We start from the raw sequence: 15,602 nt of genomic DNA, 5'->3' as shown, positions 1-15,602 counted from the left end.
GAACATGTAAATTTCATAGTCCAAACTACAAAATTAGTAAAGAAAATTGATTTTTTCCAGTTCGCCAGAACTTGTAATAATGTCTGTGGTGCTATATATGAGACGGGGTCGTTTTATCTTTAGAGATGCGGACTCGTCTGAACGAAGAGCACTATATATCAAAGTGTATCTCGTCTTGTAGAAAGAAGTCTTCTTCAACTTGATTGTAGTATTTAATATCCGTGTATTTTCAATTTTGAAGTTTTAGTTTCCGCGTATTTATTTCCGATGCTAATATATACAATGAGTTTGTAAGTGTCCAACAAATTAATTTATAACCAATTTAATATTTTAATTATTTATACAGATCTCGTTCTATTAAATTATTGATCTCAATCATTTTTTAAAATAATATACGTACTTTTTATGTATAGTAATTATTGGATGATGTTTCATAAAAATTGTAAGATTGGAGATTTCAGGAATTAAAAAATTATATATAAGTCTGGGAAAATATGCATGTATGATGCATTTTTTTTATGATTAAATGAACATAAATTTGAGTATGATGGTGTTATTGATTCTTAATATCTAAGTTAAATGAAGTCGACAATAAATAGCTCTAATTGTAATATATCCACTTCGACAATACTTATGTATGAAATCATAAAAATATTGGCAAGTTGTACTTATTGACAACAAACTAAATTCTACTTAGCTGGTTGAGGCGATGCGTATAAAGGGGGATTCTTGTTAGCTTCCTAGTTCTTACGCTATAAATTGATTTTTTTTTCTTTGGTACTACTACCTCCGTCCCCTAAAATTTGCTACACTTTGATCCGACACGGGTTTTAAGAAATGTAATGAAAAGTGAGTTAAAAAAGTTAGTGGGATGTGGGATCAATATGAAAGTTCAAATTTCAAATAAAATGATGTCACGGATCTTATTATGTGGAAATCAGTTAATGGTGTTAAAATAAAGTCAGCCAGGTTAATAAAGAAGTTGATACTTTTTTCTAAAAATAAATCAATTCCTAAGAGTGACAGCCTTAAATACATGTTAACGTTTGCGATACGTGTTGATAAGATGTTCGTTAGGAAAATATGTCTTAATTTCTAAGTTAATGAAGTCGGCGATGTTGCGAAGTTAGATTTTTTGGTAATTTGACCAAGTTCATTTGATTGTGTGGTGTGAAATCAGGAAAGCTCTAATTTCATCTGCGATATTTTAATTTTCAATATCAACTTTTTTATAAAACAATTCTTTTAAAAGTTCAATGGTATCCGAAAATATGAAAATACGTCAAACGACATGGCGTACTACTTATTTTAATCATATTTTAAATAATTTAAAAATAAAAATAACTCTTATGGCATTAATCTTAAGCGATGGAGATGGGCCAAGTTGCTGGCAAACCATAGATCATCCGAAACTATTTATTTTATTACTAATGCGTCTAAAAATTAATGGGTGTGCATGTTCGTCTATTGCGATGTTGAGGCTAAGTTTGAGCCATGTGGCCTTCTTTCTTTGCGAAACTATATTGTATGCATTAAATTAAATTACGTTATATGGTCCACACAGTACTTTTATATAATTTTGACTATAATATCGATAAAATGTTAATAAGTCGTAGTACCATATATAAATATATAATGTAATTATTTAGAGCTTTGTTGTAAAAATTATGGACTTATTTAAATAAATGTTATTCAGCCTTCTTTATTTTGGAGTTATCGCCACATTAGTCAAAAGATTAAATTTTAAAACTTTGGTTTCTTCTAAGTACTCAGAGTGTGAGAAAAAAAAAATTTACTACTAATATTAAGGATGGTCAATTGATGATTTCGTCATAGTTGATATACTATATATGTAACATTTTGTAAACTTTTGATGTACTACTATCTTCGTAAATATAGTCAAGAGAAATATTTTATTACAGATAAATACATCAATAATCCATTGCTTAATTTATACTACCTATGTCCACCAAAATTTGTCCCATTTTTCTATTTTCATCCGTCCCCTAAAATTTGTCCTATTTCACTTTTATCAATTTTGGTAGTGGATCACATCTTCTACTAACTCACTACTACTCATATTTTATTATAAAACTAATATATAAAAGTAGGAACCACAATTCACTAATTTTTCAACTCACTTTCTATTACATTTCTTAAAATCCGTGGCAAGTCAAAGTGGAAAAAGTTTTAATGGAGGGGTGTAGTACTTATAGGGTGCGTTTGATTGCCCAGAGAGTATTGGGTATGATAGGGTGGTTGTACTCAGTTTTTCATGATAGTGCTATATGACTTATATCTCAGTTCGATGTTTGGTTGCCCTGATAGCACATATCCGACACCGTCCGATAACATATATAGTTTTTGATTTGGCATCCATAAACTACTGATAGCAACGACAATAGACAAATATGCCCTCATACACATTATCTATTAACAATGGATGATTAATTAATTCTAATATCCATATTTTAAAAAAAAAAAAAAAATATCCAACAATAATTTAATTTTAATTTTACTTTTACAAACATTATTGTTATTTAACTATTAATTAAATCAAACACACATAGACACACATGTTAATAGACAATGGAGTATTTAAATGTACAACAAAAAAAAAATTAATTAAAAATTTTCTTAGGTTTTCCTAAAACATAATTACAGATGCGCCGCTTTCTTCTTCATCTTCTATCTTTCTCCAAACTTCTGCAATTTTTCTTCTTTCTCAATTTTTTCATGAAGCTTTTTCTAATTTCTTTTCTGTTAATTCCTTTCCTCATTTCTCTTCCATGAACACGAAGTAGCCATAGCGTGGGGTCGACGGAGCTGATGCAGCCTGGGTCGACAACTGAATTTGGGAGGTTCTCGGAGGTATTCATGGACCGGCGGTGGGGTCGGCCGACCCCACGCGACCCCACCTGGGTCCGTCATTGGTGGGTTACCTAAAATCGTTGGCGGCGGTGGGTTACGGTCAATTGGCGATGGCGCTGGAAAACTATAATTTGTGGAACGCCGACGGATGGTTTAACAATTCTGGTGTATTTCGATGGAGTGAGGAGGAAGGGCAGGCGTGATATGGTCAATGTTCTGATAATCCCACAATCGGGAATGCCGACATAGTTCCTATCGCACATGAAAGCCTGGGTAGACTTATATCAAAAAGTTGGGTAACTATCTTAATTGCAGCCGGGTCGTGATATTTATCCCGGGTCGTCGTGGAGTATATCGTACCAACCAAAAGAAGGATAGAACCTAGATAGGAGCCCTTATCTTGGCCTATCATACCAATCAAACGAGGCCATATAATGAAAAATACATTACTTTGATAAATCCCCAATCCATACTCGGACTGTTCAATATTTTGTTCGTCTCATTGCGTACGTAGGAAAATAGCTTCATTTTTTTTATCTGTTCATAAAAATTAATCTTATTGTTATTTATGATAATTTTGTCACCGTTTGTTCTCTATTTTTTTATCTCTAATTTTTTGTTTCATCTCTTTCTTATAATCATATTTTAATTTTTAACAATGCAAATAAAAACACAAATAACACTAGTTATAGTGAGTAACTAGTAGGAGTATTTTTTTCTCACTGAAGAGAGTCTAGTTAATAGGAATACGAAATAGCCATATACCGATCTTGTTTTCAAATCATTTTATTTAACTATTACTTTCAATACGAAAGAGCCATATGGAGTACCGATCTTGCTCTCAAATCGTTTTATTTAACTACTCCTTTCCTTCCTTACTAATTGACACCAATTTCATTTTTCATTTGTCTTCAATTAATTGGTACCCTTACTTACTATTTTTTGGCAATTGACCCTACATTCTACTAATTCATTCTACTCATATTTTATTGTAAAAGTACTATATAAACATATGACTTACATTTCACTAACTTTTTCCGCCTACTCTTCACTATATTTTTTAAAATTTGTCAAGCCAAATAATGTTAATTAATAGAGGAAAAAATAAAATGCAAAGTTTGTGATATTCTAGACTTAAAGTTCGTGAAAAATATTAAATTTTAACAAAAGTTTATGATTTTAGAGATCAATATCCCTATTAAACAACGATCACTTTTATAAAGACGTCAAATTTATTTGCAACACACCATATGTCTATATTCATAAAAACTTTTATTTATAACGATAATTATTTTAATTATATAAATAATAACTTAATACAATGAACATTAAATTAGATATAGTTAAAGCTTTTGGCGAGATAAAGCTAACCCAAGTTTTTGTCATTATTAAAAATCTACCCAGTCTGAAAAACAGAAAATTTACTTTGATGCCAATATATTTAAAGTGGAGAACAATAGTAACTTAAGACGTGACACCTACGTACCAGCTTATTTAAAACCAATGGTAAGACTAATGCAGAAGATAAATTTAATTAATCAGCTTAATGAGATTAGATTTTTGAATATGATTATAATAATAAGAATAAAATAAGCAAACAGATGAGCCCAATTAAAAAATAGAAATCCGGCAGAAAAATGAGCCACGAAGAAATCGTCAAACCACTCCATTGATTTCTCCATCACTCATCAATCATCATTTGAATTCCCAGTAATTCCTTAATGATGCGATGGTCAACACTCTAGATCTCCTCTACAGCTCGAAACCCCTCTGTCAATTCCCTCCATCTGTAAGAATCTAACTCATTTCTCACTACCACCTCCAAACTTATTTGCCAACGCGTTTTCAATTCCCTCCATCAAAATTCCTCATATAAATAAATACCTTAAATCTCAACCTTCGTTAATTCCAATTTTCTGAACACAATAACAGAATTAGTTGGATAACACTTGAGAGCAGGGGATGGTAGGCTTCAAGGCCATGGGGTGGCTGCCGGAGCCGAAGAAAGACGGGAAGAATCTCGGAATTCTCGCATTCGAGACGGCGAAAACGATGTCGAGATTGATCTCTCTCTACAAATCGGTCTCCGACGAAGAGATCTCGCGCCTGAGAAACGACGTGATCCGATCTAAGGGAGTAGCGTTTCTGAACTCCGGCGATGAGAAGTTCCTCCTGAGCTTAGCCAGCGCGGAGCGCCTCGAGGATCTGGATCACGCCGCTGCGGCGGTGGCGCGGCTGGGGAAGAAATGCACCGATTTCGGTCTGGAGCGGTTCGATCTGGTTTATAAGGAGTTGAAGAGAGGGGTTTTGAACTCCGGGAAGGTGAGGTACGGATCGGCGACGGCGGAGCGGAAGATCCGGAAGATGGAGAGGCTGGTGGCGGCGACGTCGGGATTGCATGCGGCGGTGGAGTCGCTGGCGGAGATGGAGGTTTCGGAGAGGAAGATGAAGCAGTGGAAGAGTAAGGATAACGAATTGCACAAGGCGAATTACGATAATTTGATTCATAAATTGGAGATTCAGCGCAGAGAGATTCGCAATTTTAAGGAGATTTCTCTGTGGAATAAATCGTTTGATAAATGCGTTGATTTGATGGCGAGAGTCGTGTTCGTCGTGCACAGGCGCATCTGCGCTCTGTTCGGGCCGAGAAAGCGGTTCCCGATGAAAGAGAAAGTGTTCCCGCATTCGGGCCCGCTTTTAACCGCGTCGAAGCCCGTTATGGTCCGGTTCTACAGCCGGAAATCGGGTATTTTTGAAGAGGAGGAAGCCGGTCCGCAGACGAACCGGGTTTTCCACTCGGCCAAACCGGAAACAGTGGGCGGTTCAGGTCTGGCCCTGCGGTACGCTAACGTGATACTAACGGCGGAGAAGTATTTGGACTCTGACGTGGCAATCAGCCACGTGGAGAGGGAATCTTTCTACGAGATGCTGCCGGAGAATCTCAAGTTTCAGGTGAGGGCGAAGCTGAGCAAGAACATGCGGTGCGCGGGGGTGGAGGAGGGCGACGCGCTGCTGGCGGAGGGGTGGCGGGACGCGGTGGCGGAGATACTGCGGTGGCTGGCGCCGGTGGCGGACGACACGGTGCGGTGGCAGATGGAGCGGAGCTTTGAGAAGACGAGGTTCGACGCGAGGCCCACGGCGCTGCTGCTGCAGACGCTGCATTTTGCGGATAGGGAGAAGACGGAGGCGGCCATCGCCGAGATCTTGGTCGGGCTGAGCTGCGTTTTCCGGTTTGAGAACCGGCGATTTGTTCATTGCGATGAGTTTTATTGAAATGTTTCAGTCCCCATATATCTAATTCATACATATTGATACAAACAGTATGAAGTGTGTACAGTGATTGCTTAAGAGTTAAGAGTATTAATTTGGTGAGTGATATCAATTCTTGATCAATTGAACCTGATCAACATTTTGGAATGCTATTGAGTGTCATTACTAACCCATGTCGTTTTTCTTTTACAAGTTGATTTAGTTAAGTCTATAAAATGTTGTTATTTTTGTTGATTTGACTTTATTGGTTTGTTTTATATATCGAACTAGTTTTGAACGCTAAACATCAAACACACTATTATAAAATAATACGGAGTTCATTATTACAACTTTATTTGTATACCATAGTTTAAAAATCTAAAGTATATTATAAGTTTATTATTAGTTTATTAGAATGAATTCTAAGTTTGTCTTATAAGGTTTAAGACTGGTTTGATATTGTTTGGTATTTAAGGTTTAAGACTGGTTTGATATTGATCATAGTCTTGACTTTATATATATCCTTCCATCTCTGAAAATTTGTCAATTATTTCTATTTTCGTCCATCCCTAAAAATTGTCACATTTTACTCTTGCCATTTTTAGTATTGGACTCTACATTCCACTAACTTATTCACACTAACATTTTATTATAAAACTATATAAAAAAATAGAATTTGCACACAATTAACTTTTTTAATCCGCATTCTATCTTATTTCTTTAAATTCATGCCGAATCAAATGGTGACAAATTATAAGACTATCACCAACAGTAATCCTCGTAGAGAGTCACCAGCAAAAGACAAACAAAATTTGATAAAAAACAAGATTTAGAAATTTAAATATTTTTTTACCCTCTACCAAAAAAGTGTGTCAGCTGACCCCAACAAAAGTTAGGGGCTTGAACACGTGGCACAATATTAGTGGTTGTTAAGATAAATATTTTTATTTTTCTTTTGTTATTTTTTTATTTTATTTTAATTGTATCAGTTGTCTTTTTATTTTTAACTTTTAATTTGTAATTTTAATTCATTTCTAACTTTTTATTTTTAACTTTTAACTTGTAATAATTTATTTCTAATTTTGATATTACCGTAGAACATTTCTTTCATTTTATGTAATATTTATGCTATACTTTAATTATATGAATATTTACTAATTATATACTATAAATTTTAAATAAGATAATTTGTGTTAGGCAGTGGGCTTATATTATTTGGGGAAATGAGCCGGGTTGCGGGTTAGTGGGTTACGAGGGACAAAACAACTGCCATAAATGCCATGGCTCCTCCATGGTGGCACCGGGTCAGAATTTAGTAAATGGGCTGGGTTTTAGGCAGTGGGCTTATATTATTTGGGGAAATGAGCCGGGTTGTGGGTTAGTGGGTTACGAGGGACAAAACACTGCCATAAATGTCATGGCTCCTCCATGGTGGCACCATCAAAATATTTAACTAATGGGAGTAAAAATTATACTCTCTGTTCCATAATAGTGGATCTATTTTTTTTTAGCATGGAAATTTAAAAAAATTATATTAAGTAAGTTAAGTAAAGAAAGAATAAAATAGGCTAGGACAACAGAAGAGAGATGAAGAAAGAATAAAGTAAGAGGAGTAAAGTAGGTGAGAAGAAATATGTTGACTTTTACTAAAAAAGGAAATGACTCTACTACTATGAAACGTGACAAAACGACAAAATGACTCGACTACTATGGAACAGAGGAGTATAAGTTGGGGGTTGTGTATGTGGAAGAGAGAGAAATGAATATTTTACTCCCGTCGTCCCCCATTAATTGTCCATTTTGATTTCGGCACAGATTTTAAGAAATGTAAAGAAAAATGAGTTTAAAAAGTTAGTAGAATATGAGTCTTATTTTTATTTATTGGTTTTATAATAAAATAGTGATATAAGTTAGTGGAATGTGAGACATACTTACCATTTATGGTAAAAGTGAAAGTGAAAAATTAATAGGAAACGAATGAAAATAACAAAAGTGGACAATTAATGGGAAACGAAGAGAGTATTAAAAAGTTGACTGGGGTTGGGTTGAGTGGGGTTTACATATGGATATAGTCTAAGGGACCTTATCAAATTTATAATATCAAACTGTCACTATTGATTAAAATATTTGTGCTCAAATTTTCAAATGGAAATGGTCTTACTATTTATTATTGAGTTGAAAAATGAGCACTTCAGTATTTGTACTATCATAAATAATACTACCACATTGTCGAACCAATAAATTATTGTACAACAAAAATATCAATGGAGCCGACTAAAGATTTGTGATCGATTGAAGAATTTGTTAATGTTTATTACCACCTTTTAGTATTTAATAAAGCCGACTAAAAGATTTGTTTTTCCGTATATGTACTCTATTATCTTGACTCTTAATTAAAGAAAAAACATTGAAATGAATATGTAGCTTCGTTCCTTACGTAAGCGTACGTTATGAGTAGTATTTGAAATGAATATATACTGTACTTCGTTCTTGAAGCGTGTCATACTTCATCCGTCTAATTTTTTTTAGTTCGTTCCGCAGAATTAGCTTTTTATTTTTATTTTTATTTAAAATTTTTGGCAAGTCTTATCTTTCATATAAAGTGAGTCGTATGATCCATTACTAGTACTTCAATAACTTTTCTATCTATATTTTTCTTACTTTATTAATTTTATATTAATATTCGTTGTATCTCTAAAGTTTTTATTTTTATGGTATGGTGGAAATATTGAATTAGTCTTGTACATGGCCCAACTTGAGACTTGATAAATTTTAGACGTCAGTTTTGTAAGAAATACAATGGGGCTCCAAAGAAAATAGAGGGAGTGGGAAAAATTAAAGGGTACATTTTTAGGTAAAAAATACTCCATAAAGTATAATAAATAAATTTTGGCATTTGGTTGATTAAAACTCAAAAAAAAAGATGGGGCTGTAAGGTGAGCACGTCAAGCGGGTCCCGTCCAATTGAAGACCCAAATAGATAATGCAAATCGCAGCACCAAGCAAATCCATTTGAGATATGGCGACTTTAGCACCAGCATTGTCATCCCCCTTTCTCTGTGCCTTTCACAACCCGACCCGTCTCCATACTCACAAACGGGTCGCCTTCAATATCCGGGCCGCCAAGCTCCCCGACGGGGTACCCTACTCTCTCTTTTACTTTAATTCTACGTTTGTGCAACAATTGGTGTGTATTTCCTTTATTTTCTCAAAAATCCAGGTGATACTGCCGAAAGAGCAGCCAAAATTTCAAGCCCCATTTCTGGGGTTCACGAGAACAGCTGAGGTTTGGAATTCTAGAGCTTGTATGATTGGCCTAATTGGGACTTTCATCCTTGAATTGGTATACAATTATTTACTCAAATAACTTCACCAATTATTCTTATTTTTAAAACAACTTTCTTCTATCAACTTTGATGGACTACTTATAATCCCATCTCTCTCTCTCTCTAGATTCTGAATAAGGGACTACTACAGATTATTGGGGTGGAGGTTGGAAAAGGTCTTGATCTTCCTCTTTGAACACTTTCAGCCATCAACACCAGCAACGAGATTGACTCTGTATTTGCTTTTGCTGTTGTTAACATTTACTTATCAATTCATTTTGTTGTAATGAGGTTTATTACTACTACTATTCATAATATTGATTATGTGTAATTAAATATAATTTCTTTCTAACTCTATATCATTGGCAAAATTGAGAAATTAGAGGGCTAACTAGCATTTGACCGAATTAGCCCTAGAATTTGACCGAATTTCATAGCTTTTGTTACTATTTATTTATTTGACCTAATAGTGAATTGCAACTACGTTGATAGTAGTACAAGATATCCTATTTTTTAGTTAAATTAACATAAATTTAAAAACAGTGTCACAAGAGATTTTTCAAACAATATCTAACATATAGCCTCGAGCATTAACCACTGCACCATTAAATCAACCCATTAGTAATTAACAATGACATCCTACTAGGACTATATACTGCCCAGGCATTTGGACAAAATAGAACCATATTTGCTTGTCACTGAATAACGTTACTGACAAGCGTTCTTACTTTGACTCCGGTTCTCTTTTCACAATATTGGAGTATTTAAAAATTATACCAAGGAAATCAACGTGCTAGTATGATTTCCCCCTTTTCGTGCAACTTCATCATCACCAAAAAAGTACTGCTCCAAAAGATACTAGTAGTAGGATAGAATTTTAGAAAGACACAATCCTATCTACTACTTCTACATGGATTACAAGTAAATCTATCATGGGAGCCAAAGTGCAAGGTTATATTTGGGGAAATTAATATATGGAGTAATCAATTATAATGGAAAATAGAAAATAAAATTAAGGTGGATTTATTCAAATGCACAAAACTAACTATCACGCCAAAATAAAATAAAAAAAAGGGAACATTAAAAAAAATTAACATTGCGTAGGAAGAAATTGCTTGAAACTTAAAATACTAATATGAATATACTGTTCTAGTTAATTACTTTTGTGTTTGTGAACCTACATGATTGACAACTCCACAGCCACCAAACCGAGCTTCTCAATCATTCCTCCAATAAACTACGAGTTATCCATGAATATCATAATCCACTTACTCTCTCTCCCTCTCTCAATCAATACAACTTTGCATTTGCATTCTTTATTATGAAGCATACATACATATAAGTGATATAACCTCATCGCAAGCTTCAAGCTTATCTATATTACGGTTATTTATGTATAAATACAACTTACACAAAATTGTTTCATCATTAGTCACATGAAGTATAATTATATGTAAGATCTTACATAAGAATATTATTTGGTTTAGCGTATAATAAAGTAGCATCGCTATTGGAGTATTATTTAATAGGTAAAATGCAACATTTAGCATGCATTGAATTAAATATTACATAAAGATAATACTTTGGTGATAACATCGTTTGACAGTGGTCTAAAACAGAACTAGGCTGTCTTTGACACCACTCTAATGTTGTTTTCCAACTACTATATGTCCGACTGATCAAACAACAATAGTATATTTTACCTTATTAATGTTTCTATTCTAAAACTTTCCAATTTCAACCATTTAAATAATCCAATTATTCATCACCTAACAAACCAAACACATCCCCTATATAATCTGATTGGCATTGTTCTAGCATTACCACCAAACAAACAACATCATCTTCTATTGCAAGAAGAGCCAAGAAACAACAATGGGTGCCTCTAATTTGCAAATCACACTAGCATTGTTTGCAGCATTATTGGCACTGCTCCCCCTTCCTCTCCGAGTAGAAGCAGCCACGAGGCACTACGAGTTCAACGTATGCTCCATACACTCAAATGTTTTTCTTTCGTTATTTATGATTATGTTAGTCTTCATAATTATCAATGTTTTCCAGATCAAGATGCAAAATGTGACGCGATTATGCCACACGAGGAGCATAGTCACAGTGAATGGGAAATTTCCAGGGCCTCGGGTCGTGGTGAGGGAGGGCGACCGCGTCCTTATAAATGTCACCAACCTTGTTCCCAACAATATCACCCTCCATTGGTATGTGTATAAAAGGAGTTTAAATGATTATTGCTTCGATATTAATATTAACTAAGCCGATAATGATATGACAGGCACGGAATCAGGCAACTTAGGAGTGGTTGGGCGGATGGGCCGGCATATGTAACCCAATGTCCGATTCAAACCGGGCAAAGCTATGTCTACAACTTCACAGTGGTAGGACAAAGGGGGACTCTTTGGTGGCATGCACATGTCTCTTGGCTTAGATCTACTCTCTATGGCCCTATCATCATCCTTCCTAAGAAGGATGTGCCCTATCCTTTCCCCAAGCCATACAAACAAGTTCCTATCATCTTTGGTAACAAATGACTCAGTCATATTTATACACTAGTACTATTTTAATTTTACATTATAACATACTAATGTAAAATATATACCATGTGCAGGAGAATGGTTCAATACCGATACCGAAGCCATTATAAACCAAGCTATGCTAACCGGAGGTGGCCCAAACGTCTCTGACGCCTACACCATTAATGGACTCCCCGGGCCCTTGTACAACTGCTCCGCCAAAGGTACATACTTAATTCATCTCAACCTTCTCTACTTTCACAATCACTTAAGACCAAAGGCCTCAAGTTTGATACCTTTGAAAATTTATGTTTATTTTCTAATAAAAAAATAAGAAGAGAGTAATTACTACATTTATTTGACAGATACATTCAAGCTAAAAGTAAAAGCGGGAAAAACCTACCTCCTCCGCGTAATCAACGCTGCGCTCAACGACGAGCTCTTCTTCAGCATCGCCAATCACAGTCTCACCGTGGCCGACGTGGACGCAGTCTACGTCAAACCCTTCAAAACTGACACCATCCTCATCGCGCCCGGGCAGACCACCAACCTCCTCCTCCACACCAAACCAACACCCCCGGCCGCCACATTCCTCATGATGGCCCGGCCCTACGCCACCGGCGCCGGCACCTTCGACAACACCACCGTCGCCGGAATCCTAGAATACGAATCCACCAAGCACCTCCCCCTCTTCAAACCCTCCCTCCCACCCCTCAACGACACCGCCTTCGCCACCAACTTCACCAAGCGCCTCCGCAGCCTCGCCACCCCCACTTTCCCGGCCAATGTGCCCCAAACCGTCGACAAACACTTCCTCTTCACCGTCGGATTAGGCACGAAGCCGTGCGACCAGAACAACGCCACGTGTCAGGGCCCCAACGGCACCAAATTCGCAGCATCCGTGAGCAACATATCGTTCATACAGCCCACAACAGCCCTCCTTCAAGCCCACTTCACCGGGAAGTCAGGCGGCGTTTACGAGCCGGACTTCCCCTACAGCCCTTTGCAGTGGTTCAACTTCACCGGGAACCCTCCCAACAACACCATGGTCGGAAACGGGACAAAACTGATGGTTCTTCCGTTCAATGCGAGTGTGCAAGTGGTGATGCAGGGCACAGGCATTTTGGGGGCGGAGAGCCACCCCCTCCATCTTCATGGATTCAATTTCTTCATCGTCGGCCAAGGCTTCGGAAACTACGACCCCGTTAACGACCCCAAGCGCTTCAATTTGCTCGACCCGGTCGAGCGGAATACGGTCGGCGTGCCGCCCGGTGGATGGGTTGCTATCCGGTTTTTTGCCGATAATCCGGGTTAGTAGTACTAATTTGTTAATTATCTTATACTAAGAATTAATTAATTGATTTAGGATTGTGTGTGGAAATTGCAGGGGTTTGGTTTATGCATTGTCACTTGGAAGTTCACACGAGCTGGGGACTGAAGATGGCATGGCTTGTTTTGGATGGAAAGCTTCCCAATCAGAAGCTGCTTCCTCCACCATCTGATCTTCCTAAATGTTGATTTTTTAATTTCATTTTATCGGATGCTAAAGTGTGGCCTTTTCGAGTTTTTTTTTTTTTCTTTTCTTTTTAATTTAAAACTGAGATCTCGTCTGTCCCAGTTTTGTAATATTCACTTGGTTTGTTGCATTAGTTGAGTTGAGATTTGTACAAGTGAGACCGCTAGGCATGCATTTTGGTGGTCTTTTGTAACATTTAGTTTATTTTAATAAAGTGATTTTTTACAAACTTACTTTACATTGGGAGGCTACTGATATGATTCTTAATGATGCTGTATTGTTCTCTAACATAATCAATTTCGCAACAAAGCTTCTCGAAACATTGGTATAGAATTATTCAACAACCTAATTAGGAAAAAAAATACGAGCCCATCTCAGAGGAGCAAAGAAGAATTGATAGCATCAATACTTGGTTGGATACATCATAAATATTCTCCAGTATTAAAAAACTTTTTATTGTTTATAGATATCTACATGGAAAAACCTTTGACCCTGCGCACAAGTTACGGTTCATCCCAATGACCAATGACAAAGCCAAAAAATTTATATTGGGCGTCTTATAATGTATTTTTTTAATGTTGGCATCTTTAAAATTGCTACAACAGTGGACAATTGAAAGAGATTTAAATGAATAATGAGAGAGAAAAAAAATTAGAGAATGTGTAATAGAAAATAGAAAAATATATATATGCCGGTTATTGGTTATAGTTAGAAAATTTGATGCAAAAATAAGCCTAGAAGTAAATAAAATAGTTGTGGGAGTAAAACTCTTGAACATAAAAGTTTAAGAAAATAAAACATGATAAAAAATTGATTTGAAGGCTTAAAGATTCAAACTTGGGAACCTTGTTGTGTAAGAAAATAAAACAAGATTGATTTGTAGGGATTCGAACTCGGGGAACATAAAAGTGTAAAAAAGTAAAACAATGAAAGGAAAAAATGGGAATTGTAGGTGAAAAATAAATAAGGATAAATAAAGTAAGGAAAAAAGGATAGGTTTCATAGCTGAGGATAAATAAAACAAGGGAAGGGAAAAAACAATTGTAGGTGAAGGATAAATAAAGGTTAAATAAAACAAGTAAATAAATAAGATTTGTAAGACATGAGATTTGTAGCCTAATAAATACGAACTCGGAGCAATAAGTTTAGTAGACTTAATCACTTCATTGGCTGGGGGCCATTGGCCCTAAGCCTTATAGTGCCTTCGTCCCTGATCTAGAAAATGAAACTCGTGGGATCAAGCATAACAATTAATTAATAATAAAAAATATAAAAATATTTATTAATTAGCATTATTTTTTTTTGTATGCAATAATTGATCACTACGAGTATCTATACCTTGAAAACGACTTATAATTCTTTCACATTAAAACTATCAATAGGTTTTCGTAATTATAAGGATCAACAACAATCTTATTTTCATCCATTTCAACCTTGTCCGATTTCCTATCAATTACAAAATTATTTTCAAGTATCTATTATTAGAAAATGAAAGATTTTGACATTATATTCAAGATTAACTAATGTTGATAAAAATTTTAATATTACTATTCGACATAAAATTATAAAAATTATAATCTTTTAAATTTATTATTAGTAGAAAATTTGACTTCAAATATTCATTATAGTCAACGTGATATGGAGTAATATATACTAATAGCACTTATTAGAATTTAATATTAAAATCAAAGAATAACTAAGCAATAGAAAATAAAAAAAAAATGTAACGTATATGAACTAATAGTAAGAAAAAGTAAATGCATGTGTCAGAGAATTTTGGCCGGCAATTTTATTCAATTTAAGGTATTATACCATGCAAAATTAATGACCAGTAGGTCTGTCAAATTGGGTACTCGCGGATACCCGATTCGAAATTTTTGGGTACCCGATCCCGAAATTCCTAAAATCCAATACCCGATATCCGACCCGAATTTTATTTCGGGTACCCGGATACCCGACTCGGGTATCCAGTCCCAATTGTGATTTTGATTTTTTTTTTAAAATTAACTACAAACCTTTAGAATTTATTTAATATTATTTAATTAAAATTCAATACAAAGTTGAATTCTTATAGTAGCTCGAATTTAAGAGAAAATAACTACAAACTTTTAGGAA

General features: G+C 35.3%; 3 protein-coding genes across 3 annotated transcripts; all 3 read left to right on the top strand.

Moving 5' to 3' along the window:
• Nucleotides 1–4,511: 4,511 nt before the first annotated feature.
• LOC125218275 (protein PSK SIMULATOR 3-like) lies at nt 4,512–6,375 on the top strand. Its single transcript, XM_048119913.1, has 2 exons — nt 4,512–4,660; nt 4,804–6,375. Exon 2 carries the CDS (start codon nt 4,834–4,836, stop codon nt 6,142–6,144), a length of 1,311 nt encoding a protein of 436 aa, XP_047975870.1. The 5' UTR covers nt 4,512–4,660; nt 4,804–4,833; the 3' UTR covers nt 6,145–6,375.
• A 2,727-nt stretch (nt 6,376–9,102) lies between these two features.
• LOC125223878 (light-harvesting complex-like protein OHP1, chloroplastic) lies at nt 9,103–9,798 on the top strand. Its single transcript, XM_048127190.1, has 3 exons — nt 9,103–9,259; nt 9,341–9,463; nt 9,574–9,798. Exons 1-3 carry the CDS (start codon nt 9,140–9,142, stop codon nt 9,640–9,642), a joined length of 312 nt encoding a protein of 103 aa, XP_047983147.1. The 5' UTR covers nt 9,103–9,139; the 3' UTR covers nt 9,643–9,798.
• Nucleotides 9,799–11,269: 1,471 nt separating this feature from the next.
• LOC125217984 (laccase-17-like) lies at nt 11,270–13,720 on the top strand. The gene is made up of 6 exons (XM_048119570.1): nt 11,270–11,429; nt 11,508–11,659; nt 11,734–11,978; nt 12,067–12,195; nt 12,337–13,281; nt 13,359–13,720. Exons 1-6 carry the CDS (start codon nt 11,322–11,324, stop codon nt 13,487–13,489), a joined length of 1,710 nt encoding a protein of 569 aa, XP_047975527.1. The 5' UTR covers nt 11,270–11,321; the 3' UTR covers nt 13,490–13,720.
• Nucleotides 13,721–15,602: the final 1,882 nt, after the last annotated feature.

Source organism: Salvia hispanica, chromosome 4, assembly GCF_023119035.1.
Source record: "Salvia hispanica cultivar TCC Black 2014 chromosome 4, UniMelb_Shisp_WGS_1.0, whole genome shotgun sequence".
In the NCBI taxonomy this organism is placed as follows: Eukaryota; Viridiplantae; Streptophyta; class Magnoliopsida; order Lamiales; family Lamiaceae; genus Salvia; species Salvia hispanica.
Note: the sequence above shows the minus strand (reverse complement) of the source record. Positions and strands in the feature narration are given on the sequence as shown.